Raw genomic sequence first — 20,691 nt, forward strand, 5'->3', positions numbered from 1 at the left:
AAGGAAACTAAGAGAATTTGCAGATCTAAATTACACGAAATGCTAGAGGAAGTTCTTCAGGCTAACAGGAGATTTTACCAGAGGGAAACTCAAATCTTTAAGAAGGAATAAAAGCCACTGAAAATAGTAAACATCCGAGTAAATACAAAGGATATCTTCTTTCTTTCTCTTTAAACTTTGTATTACTGTTTAAAGTAAACAATAGGCGGGCATGGTGGCTCACACCTGTAATCCTAACACTTGGGGAAGCCAAGGCAGGTGTATCACGAGAACAAGAGATGGAGACCATCCTGGCCAACATGGTGAAATCCCGTCTCTACTAAAAATAAAAAAATTAGCTGGGCATGGTGGCATGTGCCTGTAGTCCCAGCTACTCGGGAGACAGGCAGGAGAATAGCTTGAGCCCAGGAGGTGGAAGTTGCAGTGAGCCGAGATCACGCTACTGCACTCCAGGCTGGTGACAAAGTGAGACTCCGTATCAAAAAAAAGTAAGTAAATAAAAATTGGTGGGATTTTAGCATATGTAGATAATTTGAATGACAATCATGGCATAATAGATGCAGAGAAGGGAAAAGGAAAGGACCCTTTACAGTAAGCTATCTATACTTTTTCCAAAGTGATACAATGTTAGTTAGCTCTTAGAGAGCTGTGAAACCTTCATCCCTAGAGCAACCACTTAATGTAAAGACAGAGCTAAAAAGCCAATAGATAAAAATGTCTGCTCTGAGAAAGACACTATTAAGAGAATAAAATGACCAGCCACAGACTGGGAGAAAATATTTGCACAACAGTTATAAAGCCCTGTTAACCAAAATATACAAAGAATTTTTACAATTCAACAATGAGAAAACAATGAGATTAAAAGATGGGCCAAACCAGGAGTTTGAGACTAGTCTGGGCAGCAAGGAAAAAAAAAAAACAAAAAAACTTGGCATGTAGTCCCAGCTACCTGAGAGGCTGAGGCAGAAGGATCACTTGAGCCTAGGAGTTCAAGGCTATAGTGAGCTATGATCGTGCCACTGAATTCCAGCCTGGGCAAGTGTCCCTTAAAAAGAAGTAGGCTAGAGACACCTCACCAAAATATACAAGTGGCAAATATGCATAGGAAAAGATGCTCCACACATCATATGTCATCAGAGAAGTATAAATTAAGACAATGAGATACCACTACACATTTATTAGAATGGCGAAAATCCAGAACACTGATATCACCAAATGCTGGCAAGGATATCGAGCAACAGCAACTGTCATTTATTGCTCATGGGAATGCAAAATGGTACAGCCACTTAGGAAGACAATTTGGCAGCTTCTTATAAAACTAAATATAGTTGCCATATGATCCAGCAATTGCACTTCTTAATATTTACCCAAAGGAGCTGAAAACTTATGTCCACACAAAAACCTGCACACAGATGTTTATAGCAGTTTTATCCATAACTGCCAAAACTTGGAAGCAACCAAGATGTTCTTTAATAGGTGAATGGATAAATAAGCTGTGGTACATCCAGATAATTGAATATTATCCAGCGCTCTTCAGAAAATGAGCTGTCAAGCCATGAAAAGACACAGAGGAATCGTAGATCCATATTGCCAGGTGAGAGGAGCCAATATGAAAAGACTACATACTGTATGATTATACCTATGTGACATTCTGGAAAAGACACAACTTTGGAGACAGTTGAAAGACCAGAGGTTGCAGGAGTGGAGGTGGTAGGATGAATAGGCAGAGTCTAGAGGATTTTTAGGGCAGTGAAGCTACTGTGTATGATACTATAATGGTGGATACATGTCATTATACATTTGTCCAAACCCATACAATGTACAATACCAAAAGTGCACCCTAATACACACTATGGACTTTGATAATGTGTTAATGTAGATTCATCAGTTATAACAAATAGACCACTCTGTTGGGAGATATTGATAGTGGGGGAGGCTATGTGTGTGGCGGGGAGCAGGAGTATTTGGAAAACGTGTACCTTCCTCTCAATTTTGCTGTGAACTTAAAACTGCTCTGAAAAATACTCTATTAACTAAAAAAGACCCAGTTAATCCAAAAGATGTCAGGAAAGGTGGAACAGAGAAGCCAAAAATAGTGGGGACAAACTAGACAAATAGTAAAATGGCAGACTTAAGTCCAGTCATATAAACAACTACATTAAATGTAAATGGTCTCTATCTGCACTAAGATGGCAGCCACAGGCCACATGAGATATTTGTTAATTGACATTAAATAAAATTTAAGTCAGTCTCTTCATTGCACTAGCCACATTTTAAGTGCTCAGTAGTGACTCCCGTATTTCACTAGTATATTGAACAGCACAGATATAAAATGTTTCCATTATCACATAAATTCTATTGACCAGCATTGGTCTGGTCAATCATGGAGATTATCAGAACTGACACAAATCCCCCCAAAAAGACCCAACTGCATGCTGTGCAAGTCCACTTAAAATATGTAAACTATGCAGATAAGTTAAAAGTAAATGGATGGGAAAAGATACCATGCAAATGTCAAGCAAAAGAATGTGGTGACTGGATTAATATCAGATAAAGTAAACTTCAAGGCAAAGGGTATTACCAGAGATAAAGAGGGACATTTCATATTAATAAAAGGGTCACTACACCAGGAAGATAAAATAATTATCAATACATATGTTTAATAACAGCTTAAAAGTACATGAAACAAGTGACATAAAGGTAGAAATAGACGATTACATAGTTAGAGCTGGTGATTTTAAATATTCCTCTCACCAATCAATAGAATAAATAGAGCAAATGTCAGTAAAGATAGATCGTATAAACACTATCAATTACTTTTAACTGACATTTATAGAACACTATAGCCAACAACTGCAGAATACACATTCTTTTCAAGTGCACATAGTACATTCACTAAAATAGACCATCTGGCTGGACCATGAAATAAGTCTCAACAAATTTAGGAAGATTGAAAACATACTGAATATGGTTCTCTGAACACACTGGAAATGTTAGAAATAAATAATGTGTCCTTTTTAAACTCCAGATACTTGGAAATTAAGCAACACACTTTGAAATAATTCATGTGCCAAAAAAAAATCAGAAAATAATTTGAATAAAATATGAAAATACAACATACCAAAATTTTTAGGATGCAGCTAGCACCAGGCTAACAGGGAAAGGTAAAGTTTAAAAATACTAATGAGACAGCCAGGTGGGAGGGGGTCGCTGGAGAAGCTCCAATCAGCCTGCCCACTGAGGTGGAGCTGGAGTCTGGGGAAGTTCATGACCCTTGCAGCAGGGAGAAGCCCGGCCCCTCCTCTTCCTGTGTAGAACCTGGGATTCAAGCTGCCGGCGGGAAGCGTTCTAGCAGGGACGCTGGTCTAGAGAGAGTGCCTGCTTCTCCCTTTCCTTGCTTTTCACCCAATAAAGCCCTGCTTTACCCTTCAAACCCTCCACGAACCTAAATTTTCATGGTCACAGGACGGACAAGGACCCCATCTTTAGCTGAACAAAGGAAAAGTCCTGCAACACTAACATTAGCCAAGAAGAAAGGTCTAAAATTGGTGATCTAAACATCCACCATAAGAAGCTAGAAAAAGAAGAGTAAACTCAGAAGTGGAAGAATAAAAAGAATAGAGTGGAAACCCCAAGTACAACTTATCCCAGATATGCAAAATTGGCTTAACTAACATTAGAAAGGCAATCAATGAAATACAACATATTAACAGAATAAAGGAGAAAACTATATGATCATCACCATAGATGCAGATAAGGCATTTAAAAAATTCAGTACTCGGCTGGGCGCGGTGGCTCACGCCTGTAATCCCAGCTCTCAGGGAGACAGAGGCGGGAGGATAGCTTGAACCCAGGAGTTCGAGATCTGCCTGGGTAATACAGCGAGACCCCGTTCTCCACAAAAGGAAAAAAAAAAAAAAAAAGACAAAAAAATCCAGTACTCATTCATGTTTCATTAAAAACAAAAAACTCAGAAAACTAGAAACAACAATAAAAGGAAACTTCCTTAATCCGATAGTTCCTATGAAAACCCCACAGCTAACATTATATAAATGATGATAAAAGGAAAGTTTTCTTCTAAGATCGTAAGACAAGGATATCTGCTTCCACTTCTATTGAATAATGTACTAAGGCTCTAGCCATTACAGACGAGAGGGGGAAAAGATGATAAAGATCAGGAAGAAAAAAGCAAAACTTGTAGATGACATGATCATTTACAAAAAAACTCCTAAAGGAGTCAACAAAACATGTACAACTGATGAAATGTAGCAAGGCTGAAGAATTCAAGTACTTTTGCAACAATTGTGTATTTTATGGACTACAGCAAACAACTGAAAAGTAAAATTTTGAAATTCCATTTACGATAACATTAAAAGAACATAAAATACTTTAGAATGAATTTACAAGAGATGTGCAAAATCTCCATATGAAAACTTGGTTAAGAAACTCCAAATAAATAGAGGAATATACCTCTTTCATGAATTGTCAAGATGTTCTTTCCAAAATCCAGCACAATCCCAGAAATCAAGATCCCACAGCTTTTGATGAAATTAAGCTGATTCTGTGATTTTTTAGTGGAAGTGTAAAAGTTTTATAACATCCAAAGAATCTTGAAAAAGAAGAGCAAAGTTAGAGGACTCAATTATAGTCCCACTAAAGACCTACCATAGAGCTATAAGTAATGTAAATCCTGTGGTATTAGCATAAGGGTGGGCAAATAATGAACAAACTAAATTCCTGAAACTCAGGCACATTTATCTTTTCAACAAATAGCATTGGAATAACTGGAAATCCACCTGGACAAAATGACCTTTGACTCTTCCCTCATACCATAGGGAAACAAATGGATCATAGACCCAGATATAAAAGTGTGGGGAGACAGAAAACCTATGTGACCTTGAAGGAGGTAATGATTTCTCAAAGGGCACCAAACATACAGAAAACATATTTAAGAAAATAAATGAGGAAATAAATAGGCAAATCAGAGGCAGAAATATTTGCAAGATATGTAGCTGAGAAAGGACTGGTATCCTGCATATATAAAGGCTCTCTATAACACAGTAACAGAGAAACTAATTTTATAAGTGGGCAAAATATTTCAACAGAAAATTCACAAGAGAAGGTACACAAGTGGCCAGCAAGCACATTAGGGAAATGCAAATTAAAACCACAGTGAGATATTGCTACATCCACCAGTATTTTTAGACATCAGGGAAATGTAAATTAAAACCACAGCGAGATATTGCTACATCCACCAGTAGTTTTAAAATTAAAATGACTGATACTGCCAAATGTTGACGACGATACGGAGCATCCAGAACTATTGTACACCGTCAGTACAGCTGCTTTGGGAAAATGTCGGGCAGTTTCTCATAAAACGAAATACATACGTACCCTCTGACCCAGCAATTCCACTCCTAGGTCTTTACATAAGAAATATGAAAACATATGTCTACATAGGTGTACAAGAATGTTCCTAACAGTTTTATTTATGATGACCAAAATTTTATAACAGTTCTCTTTTCTATCAATAGAAGGAGAAAGAATAAAACTATGGTATACCCAAACAATGAAAAACTAGCAAGAAAGAGGAAGGAATTACTAAGACATATAACATGGGTAAATCTCAAAAACATGTTTTCCACAAGAGAGTAAATACCGGCATGATTCCATTTACATGGAGATTTAGAACAAAAAAAACCTGAGTTCTATAAAAGCGAAAGTATTCGATGGCAGAAAAATTCTGAACAGTGGTTTCCTCTGGAGGAATGTGGGTGGGGAGTTACAGGGAAGGGACTTAGGGGAACTCTGACCTGTTGGTGATGTTTGGTTGGTAGGTTGGATAGGTGATTTGCAGAGGTGTACGCATTTGTCAGAACGCACCTAATGATACACTTAAGATTTATGCATTTCACTGTATGTAAATTTTATCCGAAAAGGAAAAAAAAATCTGTAAGTAAATATTGAACCCTACGTAGTGATATGCAGGCAGAAGTACTGGGGATGAGGGCGGAAGTGTACCAAGCTCTGCAGCTTACTCTGAAACGCATCCAAACAAGATGCGTTGATGGATGGACAGAGGGACGGATAGGTATCTAATAAATCAAGTATAGTAACATGTTAATGGTAGAACCTAGGTGGTGGATATACGGGTGTCCACTGTAAAGTTCTTTCAACTTTTTAGAATGTTTAAAATTTTTCATAATAAAATGAATTTACAAGGTAATTGCGGTACTCACCCTGGGTGTATACACAGGCACCTATTCTCGCGATGCCCCTAAAGCTCTTGCCCCTCAGAAGGCTAGATGAAAGAGGGGAATTGGGGAGTGAGTAACAGAGCCGAGAGGACTGCTAACAGCACCAGGGTTTCTGATGAAAATGCACTCGCCAGAGCTGTGTTTCATTATTCGAAATCATACGGTTTTACTCAACAGGGCTCCTAGCCCTTCTGTCTCTGCTCCTGGTGCGTAAGGGTGGTGTGTGGGGCTCTGAGCCTGGGACTGCTCTCTCGGAAGGTGGGAAGATGCCCACGTATCCATTCCTCTCCGCGTGCAGATTCGCTCCCACACGCCCGGGCGGGTGATTCCGGAGGGCCGCGCGGGACTGTGTGCGCGGGCGGGGGCGGGATGTGTCTGGAGGAGGCAGAGCGCCCTCTCCCGGTCCTGGAGGGCCCACGCGGCCCGGCTGAGCGTCCCACCAGCCGGTTCTGCATTCACTCCCCAGATCTGCGCGCCCTGGTGGGAGCACTGCAGCCCCTGGTCGGCCCTCCGAACGCCGGGCGTCTACCCGCGGAGACCAGCGCAGGAGGTGGGCCCGCGCGCAAGGAGGCGGGCGACAGGGTGGAGTCGCCGCAGCTGGCAGCCGCACGGCTCCACCTGTTGCCGCGTCGGAGTGCGCCCGCCTGAGAAGGCAGAGCGCGGTGCGGACCTGTGCTCCCCGCGCCGGCCAGCAGGGCAGGGCCGCGGCTGCCAGGAGGCCCGGGAACAGTCTCGACGGAGCGGCGCGGAGAGGGCGCTCCCCGGAAGGTGAGATCTGAGCGCGGCAGCGGCGCCAGCGCCCCCTACAAGGCGGGGTTTCGGGGAGGGGGCCCTGGCGGTTTGCTGGAGAGCATTGCTGCTGGTGTGCGTGAGGTGGGGGATGCCTTCTGCGCGGACCCCGCGTCCAGGCAAAACTCTGGAACGCACTAGGCAGCCAAGCCCGGGTGGAAGAGATGGAACTCTCCAAGGTCAAGGTCTCCTGGCCGCGGGGCCCTTACAGCCCCCAGTCTCTGGTCTCCTCTCCGGAAGCGGGGCTGGCCTGCAGTGCGCGCTTGGTCCGGGCGGAGCCTACTAGCAGACGCAGAGGACGCCCCCGCGCAGGATCCAGAGACCAAGGGTGTTCTGGCATGGGCAAGGCGAGGCAGGCTGCCCGGGGGACATGCCCCTAACTTCCTTCGCTCCCTGTTCCAACCTCCCTTTCTGGTCTCCTCTCTCCAGCCTGTCCGCGCAACGGATGCGCAGCGTTGGGGCCCGGCGGGAGGTCGGGGCCCGCGGACGCCGCAGCCCTCGGACGCCGCTCAGCACAGCCCCTCTCTCCGTGCGCCCACCCTGGACCCGCTCCATCCCTAAGCCCCAGCAGCCGATTCGGTTACTCGGGAGGCCACAGGCTCAGCGCGACACCACGACCACAACTAGGACGCACCACCGTCGGTCTACCTGGGGAGGCACCTACAAAGCCAGCAGACTGACGCCCGCGTCTTAGCCGTCGGTGGCCTGAGAAGCGATAGTCAAAGGAACCAGGACCCCGGGGCTCTGCTTACCCGCCGACCTCCGGACCGCCTCGACCTTCTCTTCGGGAGAAATTTGAGTTCGCTCGAGCTTGCCCTGAAGACGCGCCACGCCCCCTCCCCTATCTAAGCCAGACAGGGAGCAGGGATGGAAACGGCGTCCGCAACCCAGCGCCAAGCAAACGTGGACTCTGCGCCCGCTCCCCGGGACCTTCAGCGTTAAGAACTCCGAGGAGAGCGGGGGGAGTGGAGAGGAACGGCGGCGACAAAGCGGATTTGAAACTAGGAGTCAAGGAGGACGTGGGGAGCTGGCGCCGCAGGAGCTACCGAGGCGGCGGCCGGGGGAGCCTCGCGGCCTGCGGGAGCTCCCGGCGGTCATGGGCGAGTCGGCGATGGGGCGCCCAGGAGCCGGCTGAGCGCCGGGGCCGTTATTTCCCGGGAGAGTGGGCGAGACTCCGCTGGCGCCGGGTGCCGTGGGCCTGGGGGCTGCCCCTGGGGGCCCGGCCATGGCCGGTCGGGGTTTCAGCTGGGGCCCAGGCCACCTGAACGAGGACAACGCGCGCTTTATGCTGCTGGCCGCGCTCATCGTGCTCTACCTGCTGGGCGGCGCCGCCGTCTTCTCCGCGCTGGAGCTGGCGCACGAGCGCCAGGCCAAGCAGCGCTGGGAGGAGCGCCTGGCCAACTTCAGCCGCGGCCACAACCTGAGCCGCGACGAGCTGCGCGGCTTCCTCCGCCACTACGAGGAGGCCACTCGGGCCGGCATCCGCGTGGACAACGTCCGCCCGCGTTGGGACTTCACCGGCGCCTTCTACTTCGTGGGCACCGTCGTGTCCACCATAGGTGAGTGTGCTGGCCGGACTCGCTGACAACCTCCGGGCGGCCTCCACTTCCTCGGGGCGGGGGGACGGCAGGACTGACCCTCTCAGCTTTTCATTCATCCATCTGGGCGCCCAGCCCGACTGCACTGACATGAGCTGTAGCCTGATCAACAGGTGGCATTGCCTCCCGGCTGCTCTAATGTGGTCCAGGCACCGGCAGCTTCAGTGTCACCTGGCAGCTTGATAGAAATGCGGTCTCAGTCCCCTCTGCAGACCTGCTGAGTCAGAATCTGCCTGTTAACAAAGTCCCCAAAGGATTGGAATGATCCTTAAGTTGGAGACGCTCTGCTCTGGGAGATTTTCAGTCTCATGAAGGAGACAGGGCTTGAGTTCACGGGGAGGAAAGCTTTTACGGATAGGGACAGGAAACTGAACATTTACTGAGTCAGTCAGAGGGGAAGTGCAGGTTTTAAAACATTGTGCCCTCGACTTCACACCGAGAAAAAATCAGAACACCAGACTGGAAGTGAGGAAGCAAAAGTGCCAATGACGGTTCAAAGGATGGAAAATTTCCCACCAGGAAGAACCAGGGAAGTGACCTTTGGCCTGAATCAATTCGTGTTAGGCCACGAATTGGGTTTGGGAACTGAAAGCGCGTTGCACCCTGGAGTAGAAGAGAATCGCACTCAGGGGTCCCATGAGCTGGTTGGAGTGGTGGAAGGAAGACTAGGAAGGTCTGCTAATGGGATGGAAGTGGGGGTAGGACCTTCACTGACAGACTGAGGATCTGGAACTTATCTAGAGGCACCTGGGAGCCATTGAGAAGTTTTTAGCAAAGATGTAGCACAGCTACAATCAGTTGTGTTTATTTCCCAGCAGAAGGAAAATGATTTGGGGGAGTCTTTGCTCCACACTCATAAAGATTGTTCATCCTTGAAGAATAATCAAGTGATTAATGGGGGTTGGGGAAGATGCTGTAGAAATAAATTCTGAGGGGGGCAAAAAGAGACCTGGAGCAGGGGAGGGAGCTTGGAAAAGTTAGATGGAGAGGAAGTGGCCTCCAAGCTGCAAAAAAGGCTGGCAGTTGCAAACTGCCCAGGGTGCATGTGCTGAGCGCTCTGTAGCTACTGCCCCTGTGCGCTCTAGAAGAGCTTGTTGGTGAGGTGGGGAGACAAGTTGAGCCTCCTTGAGGCTCCCACACATGGCTGTGCTACATAGACATTCTGCCAGGAGAAGCAGCACAAAAGACAAGAGAGATTGGCTTCAGGTTAGATTCATCGAGAAAGACTTCCCAGGGCTAGTCCAGGAATTCAGGGCTTCACCTGATGCATAGCAGGTGAGGCAGAGGACCAGCATGATTAGGGACACACAGGTTGTATCTGAAGTGTCTGGTTCCCAGCCCCCATCCCATCCCAGATGGCGCTGCCCATCAGCAGGCCATGATGGCACCACCATAACTAGGTGTCAGGCAGGAAAACTCGCAGCAGACCAGAACGGGCCCAAGATGGGTGGAGGAGGAATAACATCCCCATGGCTCTCCCCCAGAGCCTGCATTCTCTGCTGGACTCTAAGCAGAGAAAAGCCCAAAAGCCCCTCCTCACATCACCTCCCACGTCTCAGAAGACAGTTCCAGAATCTCCACATAGGCAAGACTTGGGATGAACAAACTGATTAGGAGGTATCATTTTGGAAGTGACCTTGACTCTACTGTGTTTGCATAGCAAGTACAGGATTTTTTTAGATTGGTTACTTAGGATGGTTTTGATGGGAGATTTGAGGGCTGAGTCTTCCCCACCACCATCAAAAACCATCTCTTTGTGCTCCCAGTGGGCACAGAGGCAGGAAGGAGCAGAGCATGTGTGTGGACAGGTGCATCCATGTAGCAGGAACTGAGAGTGGCATGGGTAGGTGGCCATATAGGAACATGGGCTTTAGTGATACGAATATGACAATGTGGCATGGAGGAGTGGAAAGAAACCTGGACAAAGAGTCTGGAATGGGGGCTTTTCATCCTGTCTTTGTATCTTGGGCAAGCCTCTTAACTATTCCGAGCCCCATCCTTTTCTCATCTGAGGCATCTACAGAGTGGCCACCTTGGTATCTGGCACATCAGCTATTTGGTGAATATTAGTCCTACCTGCCCCTGCTCCCTCCCTCCACCTAAGCCTACCCCGTCACAGGGTTCTTGTGAGGGACAATGAGCTCATGTAAGTGCATGCGTGTTAAAAGGTAAAAAACATTATGTAAGTGTGGGCTGATTTTTATTTCTCATTTGTAGCATTTCCTTTTAAATTGTTTCACTAATTGTTGTAATAACAGCACTGGCTAACCTTGATCAGGCCCATTTTAGGCACATACTGTATGATTATTACATGAATGTGCAATGCAGCTCATTGCTGTGTTACATTCACACTTCATTTCAGCCAACACAACTCCATGAGGTAGACATAGCAATCCCCCGTTATAGATGAAAAAACTGAAGGTTCAGGTTTTTTGTAAAATAAAATATAAAGAAGAAAAAATCAAGTTATATGCAGTCATATCATCCAAATTAACCATTATTAATGTTTTGGCCCATTTTCTTCTAGTCTCCTTTTTCCTCTGCATATACTTATATACGTATGCATTTTAAAATTCGAATTATATTCTATAAACCACTAATATCTTGCATTTTATTGTAACATTACATGATGGTGTTTTCTTCTAAAATTAATTCCACCATGCTTTATTCTGCAAAGACTTTGAGGTAGCAGACAAAGTATACAGTAAAATAATCATAAAATATAAAGAAAACTTCAGAACGAGGGAAAAGAAGAACAGAAATATGGAATGCAAACGGAGCTATGAAGTTGCTAGAGAGGAACTTTGTCTTAGTTTGGGTTCCCTCAGAAGCAGACCTTGAGCCAGGAATTTGAGTGCCAGCAGTTTATTGGGAGGAGCAAGGGATACAGGCAGGTGCAAGAGAAAGTGAATCAAGGAAGGAAAGTAAGTTAATCCAGGGTATGCTGGTAAGGCAGGCGCCATAGTGGGCAACTGGTACCTAATCCCAAGTGGAAGCTTGGAAGCAATGCAAAGTTCCTGACCCAGATATCCCACGCAAGAAAGCTGGGATATTTACACACCCACACCTGTCAAGAACTGGTTAAAAAGCTGTCTGGGGAGGATGAGGAAGAAGCACAGGGATGTAAGTCCCAGGTACTTCCGGCCTTATTTTCTTCTGTGGACAGCGCAAGGGTAGCCTTCAGGCAAAGACAGGCTCTGCTGTTGGAAATCAGGCCAGTATGCCAGGAAATGATAACAAGATCCCAAGGAATGGTGGGGAATCCCATGGAAGGGAGAGAACCAGCAGTGACTGTTCAAGCTTCAGATGTGGTGTCAGGCTTCATGGCAGACAGTCATGACCCATGTTAGAATTCTTAGTATCAGAAAGGAGGAAACATAAACCTTTCCCAGTACCTAATTCTCCTTTTTTCTGGGACAGAGTCTTGCTGTCACCCAGGCTGGAGTGCAGTGGCACAAACTTGGTTCATTGCAACCCCTGCCCCCTCGGTTCAAGTGATTCTTCTGCCTCAGCCTCCCAAGTCGCTGGGATTACAGGTGTGCACCACCATACCCGGCTAACCTCTTTTTTTTTTTTTTTTTACTGGAGATGGGCTTCGACCTGTTGGCCAGGCTGGCCTCAAACTCTTGACCTCAAGTGATCCTCCTGCCTCAGCCTCCCAAATGCTGGGATTACAGGTGTGAGCCACTTTTTTTTTGAGGGAGTCTCACTCTGTTGCCCAGGCTGGAGTGCAGTGGCACGAGCTTGGCTTACTGCAACTTCCATGCCTCCCGGGTTCAAACTATTCTCCTGCCTTGGCTCCCAAGTAGCTGGGATTACAGGCACAAGCCATCATGCCCAGCTAATTTTTGTATTTTTAGTAGAGATAGGGCTTCACCATGTTGGCCAGGCTGGTCTTGAAATCCTGGCCTCAAGTGATCCGTCCACCTCAGCCTCCCAAAGTGCTGAGATTACAGGCGTGAGCCACCACGCCTGGCCCCAGTACCTAATTCTCAAAAGTGTTTTCTCCTCGGGATTATATATAGGAGACATTATATAGGATAACAGATGATATTCACAAATAATATTTTCCTGGAAAATGCAATTGAGGATTTCATGTCGCTGTTACCTAATTGAGACCTTTGACTTAAAAGTCAAAGCTTAGAGTAGAAAACAGTTTGCCAGTTTCCCTAAAGGTTAAACCTAGAACTACTTTATGACCCAGCAATTCAATTTCTAGGTATATTTCCCCCCCAAAAAAAATCAAAAGTAGGGATTCAAACAGATATTTGTGTATCAGTGTTCATAGCAACATTATTCACAATATCCAAACAACCCAAGTGTCCATCGACAGATGAATGAATAAACCAAATGTGGGCTACATACAATGGAATATGATTCAGCCAAAAAAAAAAGGAATGAAACTGGCCAGGCACAGTGGCTCATGCCTGTAATCCCAACACTTTGGGAGACCAAGGCAGATGGATCACAAGGTCAGGAGTTCGAGACCAGCCTGGCCAATATGGTGAAACCTTGTCTCTACTAAAAGTATAAAAGTTAGCCAGGTGTGGTGGTCCGCGCCTGTAGTCCCAGCTACTCTGGAGGCTGAGGCAGGAGAATCGCTGGAACCCAGAAGGCGGAGGGTGCAATGAGCCGAGATTGCTCCACTGCACTCCAGCCTGGGTGACAGAGCAAGACTCCATCTCAAAAAAAAAAAAAAGGAATGAGATGTTGATATATGCTATAACATAGGTGGACCTTGAAAATAATTATGCTTAGTAAAATAAGCCAAACACAGAAGGACAAATATCATATGATTCCACTTATATGAGGTATCTAGAATAGGCAAATTCATAGAGATAAATTAAAATAGAGGTTACTGGGGCTGAGGGAAGGCCAGAAGCGGGAGTTATTGTTTAATGGGTGCTTTCAGTTTGGGATGCTGAAAACATTTTGGGTATAGATAGTGGTGATGGTTATACAGCATTGCAAATATATTTAATGCTATTGAATTGTACACTTTTAAATGGTTAAAATGACAAATATGTTAAGTATATTTGACTGGAGTAAAGAAAACCTCAGGGCAGAGTATTAAAACACAATTCAGAAATGTTGATTCTGAAAAAGGCTAGAGATCATACATGAAACAGGAATAAATTTAAAGTACTCAGAGAAGTAGAATAACAATACGTCGGTAAATGATCTTCTGTGAATATCTTTTCTCTGAAACCAGCTTTTGTTAGGAATTTGTCCCCATATTTGCTGGTGTATCTATAGCTAGCTTCTGTCCCCAAAGGGTTTGCGGTACTCTGCATTTGACAGAGTCAGGGGAGGCTTAGGTTTTGCTGCAGTAACAAGCTACTCCCAAAATCTCAGTAACTTAATGTAATAAAAGTGTACTTCTTACCCACACCAAGTTCACTATGGGCGCTGGTGATGCCACAGGGCGGTTGTCAGTGTGTTGCCCCAGCGCTTCAGGCCTCTTCTGTCTCTTGGCTCCTCTTCCTCAGCACATGCTTCCAGGATTGCTCTGGAAGGGGAAGAAAGGGCTGAAGAGTCGAGTACCAATGATCAAATGGCTGCCACCACCTGGAAGTAGCACAGGTCCCCTCCACTCCCATGTCATTGGCCAAATCAAGTCACAGAACCACCACACCCTACTTCAAGGGGTCAGGGAAACATTACCCCAGTCCCTTCGTGGCAAGCTGCAGAAGAAATGTTTCTTCCAGTCTAAAAAAGGATGTGTTGGGCCTGTCGCGGTGGCTCATGCCTGTGATCCCGGCACTTTGGGAGGGAGAGGTGGGTGGATTGCTTGAGGCCAGGAGTTCGAAACCAGCCTGGCCAACATGACGAAACCCGATCTCTACAAAAAAAAAATAGAAAAAATTAGCCAGGTGTGGTGGTGCAGGCCTGTAGTCCCAGCTACTTGGCGGGCTGAGGTGGGAGGATCGCTTGAGCCCAGGAGGTTGAGGTTGAGGCTGCAATGAGCCATGATTGTGCCACTGCACTCCAGCCTGGGCAATAGGGCAAGACCCTGTCTCAAACAGAAAAAAAAAAAAAGAAAAGAAAAGAAATGCAGAGTCTCAGGTCAACCCCAGACCAACAGAATCAAAGTCTATGCTTTAATAAGACACCCAGGTGAGTCCTGGGCACATTGAAGTTTGAGAAATCTAGAGTCTAGAGGGTCGTTCATGTTGTGATGTTGCTGACTAGGACAAGCCCTCCCATGCTTTAGAACATAGACAAACCGATGGCCAGGTAGGTATGGTGAGGAGGTGAGCTCACTTGCTGTCTTATGACCTCCTCGCCAGCTGGAAGTCAAGTGCGCTGAGGGCAGGTTCATTACACACCATCCAGATGCAGGGATGCGCCGGGCTCAGGCTGAGAAGATGACCCGGTTCATGAGGACCTGAGATGCTCAGACGGAGAGGCTCAGCCCTGCCTCATATGTGACTAGTTAACAGTTTTTATTGTTTTTTTTTTTTTTTTGAGACAGAGTTTCTCTGTGTCACCCAGGCTGGAGTGCAATGGCGTGATCTTGGCTCACTGCAACCTCTGCCTCAGGTGATTCTCCTGCCTCAGCCTCCTGAGTAGCTGGGATTACAGGCGCCTGCCACCACACCCGGCTAATTTTTGTATTTCTAGTAGAGATGGGGTTTCACCATGTTGGTCAGGCTGGTCTCAAACTCCTGACATCGTGATCTGCCCACCTCGACCCCCCAAAGTGCTGGGATTATAGGAGTGAGCCACTGCGCCCAGCCCTATTCATTTTTATTAAACAGAAATAATTATGCAGGTGCCCTTTTCTGGTCAGGGGTGTGACCCATGATTGGCTCTGCATGGCTGTACTCTACAAGGCCCCCATGGGATTCTGGGGCTCAACTGGTAGGTGTGTGGTTGGCCCTGGTCAGTGTGTAAATCCGTGTGGTGCTGAACTGAATATTGCTTTGGGAATCTTTTTTTTTCTTTTTTCTTTTCTCATGGGAACAAGGCTGGGGAAAGAGCTTTTGAAATCTAAGTATATCAAGTCCAAACAATGAAATATTGGAAATCACTATTTTATAGTACAAAGTTATAAACTGACATCAGAGAAGATGAGGCATTCAGAAAGAATAAAAATATCCCCCAAATGCATTGAGGATATACATTAATGGATGTTAAGCATGAGTCCAGATTTAAATCATACATTGAGCACTTCACACATTACAAAGCATTTGTGCACAAACCTTACGAGATAGGTGGGGAAGTTATTACTAATTCCATTTTGCAAGTCAGGAAACTGAGGTGCAGACAGCATAAATCTCTTGCTTAAGACCACACAACTATAAAGTGGCAGAGTTAGAATTAGAACCAAGTTTTGTTTTGTTCAGTGTCTAGTGATGAAATAAATATATATTAGTTTTGGAAGACTGGAAATATATGGGAAAGTATAAAACAAGTAGAAATCATGCATAATTCTACCAACAACAAACATTGTAAATAGTCTGGGGAATCACATTATACATATTATATTGAACCTAAAGTGCTATTTAAAAAATCTAAGATGCATCATTATTTTACGTACCATCAAGAAAGAAACACTGCCAATTAAATTCGGACATGCTACCTGTTGTGGGATGCATCTCGATTTCAGAGATATTAAAATTTGGGGGAAAGGTGTATCTGAAAATCACTGAAATGTATTTTGTATCTCGTTGCTTTCTATATAACCATTATAACATGAGCAGATTGTTGTAATTAGGCAAAAATGAATCTCCTTATAATTAATCTCTTTGATTTCTATTAAAGTTGATTCAAAATGTTTATTAAAAATACTTATAGTTCATCTTCTCTGAATCAACTAATTCTCCCCTCATTTTCTGCTGGGAGCAGGGGATGCCGTGTTAATTAAACCTGTGTGCTTTATGGTTTAAGGATTTCGACCCTGTCTAAAGACTAAATGTGTCATAATTTTCATCCTTTGTCCTCTGTTCAATGTCTATAATTTCTTATTTATTACTTAGATAGAGATATGTTTTTCATTTCAACTCAGTTTCGTATTTCAGTCCTTTCCTTGTGCTTTCTCCCATTGTCTTCGTGCTTCAATCTTTGTCCATCCAGATTCCATAAGAATGCAAGCTTTTGTTTGGTATTTTTGCAACTACTCTCCGTTTCCAGTTACAGCAGTGACTTTTAAAGCACTTTAATGTATTGTTTCATGCGAACAGTGGCAGGTGCGTTTTGGAATTGCAGCTGAGGAGCAATGTGTGGTCGTGGGGAATGAGGAAACAGGAAGGGTAGCTGGTGAGAGCTTACCTACACTCGAGGTAGGGTGAGAGGGCCATACCTCTTCCAGCTTCTAAAATTTCATGGGGAAGCTCAGACCATCCATTCTGAGAATCCTGGATTTGTTCAATTATTTGTTTCCTGCTGGGAACATTTCAGTATCTGGAAGTTAGAGCTGTGTTGCAGGACATAGCCCTCACTCCCCATTGCCCAGCATTTAGTATTCATATATGCTCATCTTAGCCTGTTGCATTAGAAATTCTTGTTTATATTATAAAATAGAATGGCTTCCCTTTGTTTTATCCTAAATTCCATCCAGTTCTCTCTTTCCCTCTGTCCCTTTCTCTATGAAGGAGAGATGCGTTTGGTTTGAGTGTTAACCCAAATAATCCTTGGGCTCCTTGGGGTCCTGTCCAAGAAGCTGTCTTCTTTTGAAAGAAGCACGGTGTGTTAGCCAAAAGTAATGAAAAATAAATTTGATTTCTGCTTGTATCTTAAAGGAACCTTAAAGAGTCTCCAATTTATAACGTAAAGGAAACTTCTTCCTTTTCTCCTCTCCCAGTCTCTCATACCTTAAAGGAGTTCTGGAACCTCTTATGCCTAAACTCCTCACCAAGTTTCTCCCAACCATCAGCCCTGTCTTTCTGTCCCTCCTGGTCCCATCTCTCCACATCTGTCCCTGCTCCCTGTTATCAGGATTGACTTCACTTCTGCAACATCATTTAGCTTTCTCTCAGCATATTTCCTGGATTCCCCATAGTAAAGGACAGTCCTGGTAGTTGACCAACAAGTAACAGTCTTTTCCTCTTAGAAGGAAGGAGAGAATTGGGAGGCCAAGGTGGGCAGATCACGAGGTCAGGAGATCGAGACCATCCTGGCCAACATGGTAAAACCCTGTCTCTACTAAAAATACAAAAAATTAGCTGGGCATGGTGGTGCACACCTGTAGTCCCAGCGACTCGAGAGGCTGAGGCAGGAGAATCACTTGAACCTGGAAGGTTGCAGTGAGCCAAGATCGCACCACCGCACTCCAGCCTGGGTGACAGTGAGACTCCATCTCAAAAAAAAAAAAAAAAAAGAGAAGAGTAGGGGAAGATGGTAATCACTAGTACATTAATGACTTTACACCTGGGGAACATCTCAGCCATTTGAGGAGGACATTTCTGTGTTCAGACCCAGAAGCACACGGTCCTGCTGAGGACGGTGGGAGAATCACCTCATCAGAAGGCACCTCTGTCATAACACGGCCCTCCCTTCATCCTCCAGCCTTCTGCCTCTTTCGGTTCAGCTTGTGTGAATTGCCAGACATTTTACCAGGACCTTCAGCACACCTACTGCATCTTCCTTTGGCCAGAGAGCCATCTTTATAAGCCTAATTAGGTGCTCAGGGGTTTATTTTTCCCATTCTCTAATCAGCTGTCCTGTGCCTCTCAACTGATCGCCTCTCCTTGAAAGGGAAACACTGTAATCCGTGAACTCAGGGGTCAGAGTGTGAATGTAAATGAGTGTAACAGGTGGTAGGACATTAGGGAGCAGTAAGGCCTTGTACCCTGGAGAGAGCAGCCCCAACACAGGCATTCAGATTCTCACTTTGAAACAGCATTGCACTGGCCAGACAGGTCTGAGGGGTTGAGTCCCCCAGTTGAAACTTTGATGATCACCAGCTCTGGGCTTCCTTATCTTTGGGAGGGAGAAGGACAGGGAGCGCATAGCATCGCTCTTGAGTGTAGCAGAGCTTGCTTTTTATAATTCACTTAAAGGATGCTTTTTCACAAAGAGTGAACCTTGCATGCACTTATTTCTTTTTTTTTTTTTTTTTTTTTCCGAGACGGAGTCTTGCTCTGTCGCCCAGGCTGGAGTACAGTGGCCGGATCTCAGCTCACTGCAAGCTCCGCCTCCCGGGTTTACGCCATTCTCCTGCCTCAGCCTCCCAAGTAGCTGGGACTACAGGTGCCTGCCACCTCGCCCGGCTAGTTTTTTTGTATTTTTTTAGTAGAGACGGGGTTTCACCGTGTTAGCCAGGATGGTCTCGATCTCCTGACCTCGTGATCCGCCCGTCTCGGCCTCCCAAAGTGCTGGGATTACAGGCTTGAGCCACTGCGCCCGGCCGCATGCACTTATTTCTAAAAGAAACTAAGGGCAGTTACACTCTCTTAAAGTCTTCTGATTTCTGCAACTACACATAGTTATTGAAATCTATAAGTATGTGTGGACTATTAGCTTTTTCACATTATTTCCTATACACTTTTTCAAGAATTCCACGTGTTTATATGAATGCAGAATGGTTTAACTATCCTCAAATAGTTGGACTTGGGGGTTATATGTGATTTTTTTTTTTTTTTTTTACTATTGCATATAACAAAGGTATGAAATTTTGGATTTCACTGTGGTTAAACACAATGCACATCTTTGTGTACGTTTAGTTCTAACAACATCCCCATAAGGTTGGTACTATTAATATTCTCATGTTGCAGACAAGGATCCCGAGGCTCCAAGAGCTTCTGTGCTCCGTCTGAAGCCACCCAGCTGGAAGCAGTGTGGCATCTCCCTTCAAATCTTACACTCTGAACCACCACTTCTTTACCTTTTCTTCCTTTGGGGTCCGTGTTGTGGGAAGAATCGCCAGTTAAAGTGACCGTGTATGGTCTCTTTTATAGTGTGGTGGCCCTTAGGTGACCTGGGATAGTCTAAAAAGACAGAAGTGGTCTGGTTAGCAGAATCTCAGCGGAGGCTGATGATGTGTGTGCTACCACGGGTGTGAGGTTTGGGTAGCATGCTGGCTACTGCCCAGGAGTCCATGTAAACACAGACTTCTGCCTCCCACCGGCAGTCGTCTCCCAGCTGCAGCCTCTCTCCCATCACCATGAAGACGGGTGCCCACCCCCGGGACTTTCACCTCCAGTTCAGACATATTTGATCCCAGAAGTCACTTCCTGACTTTGCCCGTTAGCTCTTGTCATGTTGGCACCAAGGTTCTCTGTGTCTTGGGTCTTCCCTCCTTTTAAGCAGCTGATGAAGACCACAAGGCATTGGCCCTGAAGATCAACCAGGACTATGGTTTTCAAACTGTGGTCCACGGAGCCATGGGGTTCATGGTATTTTAAGGGCTGCCTCAAGGGCCAAGAGGACCCCTCAAGTTGTTGTGGGTTTTTTTATTTGTTTTGTTTTGTTTTGTTTTTCTGGAGAGAGTTTCACTCTGTCACCCAGGCTGGAGTACAGTAGCGTGATCGCGGCTCATTACAACCTCGGGAGTAGCTGGGATTACTGGTGCCCGCCACCACGCCCAACTCATTTTTCTATTATTACAAAACAGGGATGGGATTTCACCATGTTGGCCCACCTCAGCCACCCAAACTGCTGGGATTACAGGTGTGAGCCACTGCACCTGATCAAGTTTTTTTGTTTTTTTGGGGTTTTTTTTTGGAGGGGGGACGGAGGCCAGGCTGGAGTGCAGTGGTGTGATTTTGGCTCACTACAACCTCCGCCTCCCCAGGTTCAAGCAATTCTTCCGCCTCAGCCTCCCGAGTAGCTGGGACTACAGGTGCGCACCACCACTCCCGGCTAAGTTTTGTATTTTTGGTAGAAACGGGGTGTCACCATATTGGCCAGGCTGGTCTCGAACTCCTGACCTCGTGATCCGCCCGCCTCGGCCTCCCAAGGTGCAGGGATTACAGGCATGAGCCACCGCGCCTTGCCTCAAGTTTTTATTTGATTGTTTCAGAGCAGAAGAACTTGATATATTTATATGTCTAAAATATTTATCCTGTTCAGCCACTTTTTGATTGGCTTAAATTTTTTGGTAT

At 45.6% G+C, this 20,691-nt stretch overlaps 1 protein-coding gene across 1 annotated transcript in view; it reads left to right on the top strand.

Moving 5' to 3' along the window:
• The first annotated feature begins 7,469 nt into the window (after positions 1-7,469).
• The window catches only part of KCNK13 (potassium two pore domain channel subfamily K member 13), a 130,379-nt gene continuing 117,157 nt past the window's right edge, over positions 7,470-20,691 (top strand). Inside the window, exon 1 of the mRNA XM_017882287.1 lies at positions 7,470-8,605. Within this exon, the coding sequence (XP_017737776.1) occupies positions 8,272-8,605 (334 nt within the window). The 5' untranslated portion in view covers positions 7,470-8,271. The remainder of the gene's footprint in view (positions 8,606-20,691) is intronic.

The sequence above is a fragment of the Rhinopithecus bieti genome, unplaced genomic scaffold, assembly GCF_001698545.2.
Source record: "Rhinopithecus bieti isolate Rb0 unplaced genomic scaffold, ASM169854v2 scaffold_12086, whole genome shotgun sequence".
Lineage (NCBI taxonomy): Eukaryota > Metazoa > Chordata > Mammalia > Primates > Cercopithecidae > Rhinopithecus > Rhinopithecus bieti.